Source organism: Notothenia coriiceps, unplaced genomic scaffold (genome assembly GCF_000735185.1).
Source record: "Notothenia coriiceps isolate Sejong01 unplaced genomic scaffold, NC01 NC01_scaffold00026583, whole genome shotgun sequence".
Taxonomy (NCBI): domain Eukaryota; kingdom Metazoa; phylum Chordata; class Actinopteri; order Perciformes; family Nototheniidae; genus Notothenia; species Notothenia coriiceps.
The window spans coordinates 1047-5620 of record NW_011359284.1 but is presented as its reverse complement, the minus strand read 5'-3'; the positions used below and the strand labels follow the sequence as shown (position 1 = coordinate 5620).

Sequence of the window (4574 nt, the reverse complement as noted above, 5' to 3'; positions counted from 1 at the left end):
AGTTGTGTGTGTGTGTGTGTGTGTGTGTGTGTGTGTGTGTGTGTGTGTGTGTGTGTGTGTGTGTGTGTGTGTGTGTGTGTGTGTGTGTGTGTGTGTGTGTGTGACGATAGGGAAGAGAATACAGCAGAGGGGGAGCAGCAGTGTGCCTCCTGTCTTCTTTTAAAGCTGCACACGTCTAAAGAAGATTTTACACTAGTAGTTTGTCCTAAATTAAAGAGAGGTTTCTCATTCATTCAATCATTCAGATTGGGTTAATCCAGTTTGAATGCATATCGCATTCCACAACAAAAATCTGGTTCCTCTGTAAGAAGACATGAACATAATAAGCTATTCTTTTCATTTTTGGGAATTAGATGAAAAGCGTAGATATAGCAACATAATATTTGACTAGTTGTTTGAGCGCCTTTGCACAACAATTGAACAATTAGTTAATTAATTTAGTTATAGAACATTGTTCATCAAGCCTAGTCTTGACATTGCACCAGATAGATTCATCTTAATTTAGAAATTTAGCCCACAACATTTAGGGGGAACTCTCCTGTATTTCCCTAACATTACAATATACATCACAGAATGATAAATAAATAATAAATGTTACAATAAAATAGGGATGCTCCAATCGATATCGGCCGCCGATCGATATCGGCCGATACTCACTCTCTGCCGATCGATCGGTGCTCTCTAAAATGCCGATCGCGAGAGCCGATCGCATGACGTAAAATACATGAAACTTTTCTCTATGCGCGGCAAAACAAGCTCGCCAAAATGGTTTCACCGGTCTGGCAGTATTTTAAGGTGAATCCGAAAATGACAATAAAATAGCGGTATGCAACGTGTGTGAAGCAGAGATCCTGCAGCTCCGCCCGCTGTGACGGACCGGTGAGTTGAGCAACACACACACTAAGAGTTAGACCTAACACACCTAGCTATTTTATCTACCTCTGGAACAAGCTAAACTAGTTATACATATATTTATTCTTCTTCTTCTTCTGTCGGGTCACTCCTTACTGGATCAGTGAGCTGCATGAGACGATACTGACGGGCTGTCAGAAGAGAGAGAGAGGGGAGAGAGGAAAAGAGAGGCTCCCGTTCTCCCGTGTTATTATCCAAAGTTAATGTAAACTTGAATAATGTACTTCATTTAAATCTAATAATTATGTTGGTTGTCATTGTTTGTGGAAGCGCTCACTTTAAAGAGAAGATCCCCATAGCCCGTACCCACCCGATCGGATCGGCGATTGGTATCGGCCGATACTGATTCCGGCGATCGGCCACACAAATTCCCGATCGGAGTATCCCTACTGAATAGCACTTTGATGTTTCCTCTCCTTGTGTTTCAGGTTAGAGGGTATTCAGTATCCGTACCACCTTTACATCAGCCCCTCTGCCAGGTCAGGCACCAACGGCCCCGACAGGCCCTTCCAATGTCCCACCTGCGGCGTCAGATTCACACGCATCCAAAACCTGAAGCAGCATATGCTCATACACTCAGGTATGTGAGATGGGGTAAAAGAAAACTTAAAGAGTATTGATCTTGGGCAACTTAGTATTCATCCTCCGATTTCACATGTAATTGTGTGTAACACTGTTTGACATGTAATCTCTAAGGAAAATACACATGTTATTTCGATAAATTGATTATAAAAACAGCAACCCCAACAATCATTTATGTTTTGGTAATTATTTGATGTACCAATGACAAATTAATGTTTGTCGAAAAAAAACAACTTAATGGCTAAATAACCCTTTGTCAGCTTTCAACAGATCCTAAAATCGCTAGATGAAGTTGAATAGAAAATAAACGATTGGTTTATTTTCAAATACATTTATTTAAAATAATGTAATGCTTTCTGTTGATATTTGTATGTGATGATTGTGCCATGTGCTTGATAATGTACTGATTTTGAGTTTAAACGTCTTCATATGAGGGTTTTTTAGGGAAAATAATAATTCAATAATGAATCACAAAGCATTTAAATAAAAACATGTTGTGAATAACACATGGTATAAAGAAGACGCAGACCTGAATCTGAAATCAGTTGGAATCCATCCCTTCAAATTAACAGCACTTAAACATTTGTTAACTATATTAAAGTAAAATACATTGATTTGTGGACTATTGATTTGAAATGATTGTGTGAAAGGGAAACCTCCCAAGCCCACATCACAAGCATAGCAAAAAAAGAAAAAAAGGATCTATGTATCTGCAAACTTTTCAAGATGTAGTGTAAGAGCTCTACGGTGGAGGGATCAAATACCACTGAAGTACTCATTCTTCCCAGTTACTCTGGGGGTGATTTTTATTCGGAAAACAGTTAAGGCGGACTTTGTGGTACCATGTCATTCACCCTCGTCTTACCTTCACCCACACACAGATACCAAGACATGTGACGCTTATGCACAGAACAGCTGAACTCTGTTGTTTTCTTCTCCCCTCAGGCATTAAGCCTTTCCAGTGTGACCGCTGTGGGAAAAAGTTCACACGGGCCTACTCCCTAAAGATGCATCGGCTGAAGCACGAAGGTAAACGCTGTTTCCGGTGCCAGATATGTAGCGCCACATTCACGTCCTTCGGTGAATATAAGCACCACATGAGGGTCTCCCGACACATAATCCGCAAGCCGCGGATTTACGAGTGCAAAACGTGTGGGGCCATGTTCACCAACTCTGGCAATTTAATTGTACACCTGAGGAGTCTGAACCATGAGGCATCTGAACTAGCAAACTACTTCCAGAGCAGGTGAGGAGTCCGGGGGCGCTGACCCTCATCATTTACTCAGATCTCACCTGGATCAAAAAGTTACTCAAGTTTAGACTCTCATACCTTAGGTCCATTTAATCGTTTTCCCTCTATGACTTTTGTTGTGTAGAATTGTTTCCGACATGATTGCACTTGATTTGGATGCTCAGATCAAGAGTACCTGAAGTACTTGATGGTATTCATTGAAAATGTAACTTATTTTGAGAAATAGATTTACATTTCGGGAAGATTATACATTTTTATCCCAAAAATTGGATTTTGGAGACAAACTGCATTTCAATGAGCTGTTAGAGCATTTCCCGTTTGGGAATAAATGTCAGGTGACCTTTGGAGACTACAAAAAGTTATTGAACCTGGCCAGGAAGCTGTTATAAACCCAGAAAACGTCTTTGCAGATTAAACAAACGAGGTCAACAATGTTAAGAAGTGAGCTTTAAAGGTAAAAAAATATGGACTTTGTAACATCTGCCAAGAAAGCCTTTTTCCCATTTCCAGTCTGTACGCTTTAAGCTAAGCTACATACATGAGAGTGCTATCAGTCTCCTTTTTTAACTCTCAAATAGAAAGTGAATAAGGCCATTTCCCAAAATATTGAACTATTCCTTTGATTTTATACAGAGATGGCAAACACCTGAAGTTACACTTGGCTCTGTTTACTGACAAATGCGATGTAAAGGAGTAATTATCAAGTAGACAATAATAAGAAAATAACATTTAGTAATACATTGATCAACGGCCAATATAAGAACCCAACTCTGCAGTGATCTTAAAAACCTCACATAACTTCAGTTTATTTTGAATCCCTAATTTTAAAGTCATACTCTTCAGTCATAAATTAAAGTCAAATCTAAGATTTGTTTCTTAATACGGATCAGGTGAGAACACTTTTGTACTGAATTGTAGAGTCGGACTGTTTTGTTTTAGGAATCTCTGGGCGGCCCAGAAATCCTGGGGTCATCACTTATAACATAGCCCTCCCCTAGGACTATATAAAGAGCAGTATTTATAGGATCAGTGGTTCCACCGCTCAATCATGAGCTTAAAGCAGTCTAACGTTTGCTAGCTAGCAGTGAGGTACGGGCCATCTGTGAGAAATCGCCATGGGCCACCGTATTAGTCGGCCAATGGACCATCTAAAAAAGTGGTTATAAGGAAATGTCGTTAATATTGTGTTAATTTGTAATCAACCCTGACCGGCGATTGTGCATTTATTTTAGGGCTGTCAGTATAAAATACTGCTTATTTTTTCACAGTTTTGCAACCTAATTTTACACTTGGTAATATCTGTATCATTATAATGTGCCTGGGTGGTTTAATAACATTATTTTCAGCAGTGTGACAAACCTAAAACACATGTTTATTTTTTTACCAGGGCTTTAATGAAATAGAGTGGGTTGTTTGTTTTTTATCAGCAGCTCAGCCTGCCTCCAGAAAGTCAGAACACAGTGTCTTTATAAAGTGGAAGAGTGTTTTTATTTCCCAGACTTTTCCACTTCTTAATCAACTCAAGCCCTCACAGGTCGGCAGGACTCAAACGGGCCATTGACTGCTCAAGAGTTTTATTGTAGAAGGTCCTCGCTGAGATCATAACAGTGTGGAAAATTATCTGGCATTACAGTCAGACTCCTAACTCCCATCCTCAGTCTGCACATAAAAAGATATGTTAACTACTCTGGTTTGAAGAGCAGTTTGTCAGATTCAGCTGTCGCTTTGTGAGGACAGTTCGACTCCACCTTAACTATTAATACTGGATACTGAGCTCTGATTCCTACTGTTCTTGATGGAAGCCGTATATGTTAGGAACTCCAATGGA

General features: G+C 39.7%; 1 protein-coding gene across 1 annotated transcript; it reads left to right on the top strand.

Annotated features, from left to right (window-relative positions):
* The first annotated feature begins 1154 nt into the window (after nucleotides 1–1154).
* On the top strand, nucleotides 1155–3420 carry LOC104957223 (zinc finger and BTB domain-containing protein 44-like). The gene is made up of 2 exons (XM_010784828.1): nucleotides 1155–1492; nucleotides 2440–3420. The coding sequence occupies exons 1-2, from the start codon at nucleotides 1477–1479 to the stop codon at nucleotides 2742–2744; spliced, it is 321 nt and encodes a 106-aa protein (XP_010783130.1). The 5' UTR covers nucleotides 1155–1476; the 3' UTR covers nucleotides 2745–3420.
* The last annotated feature ends 1154 nt before the right edge of the window (nucleotides 3421–4574 follow it).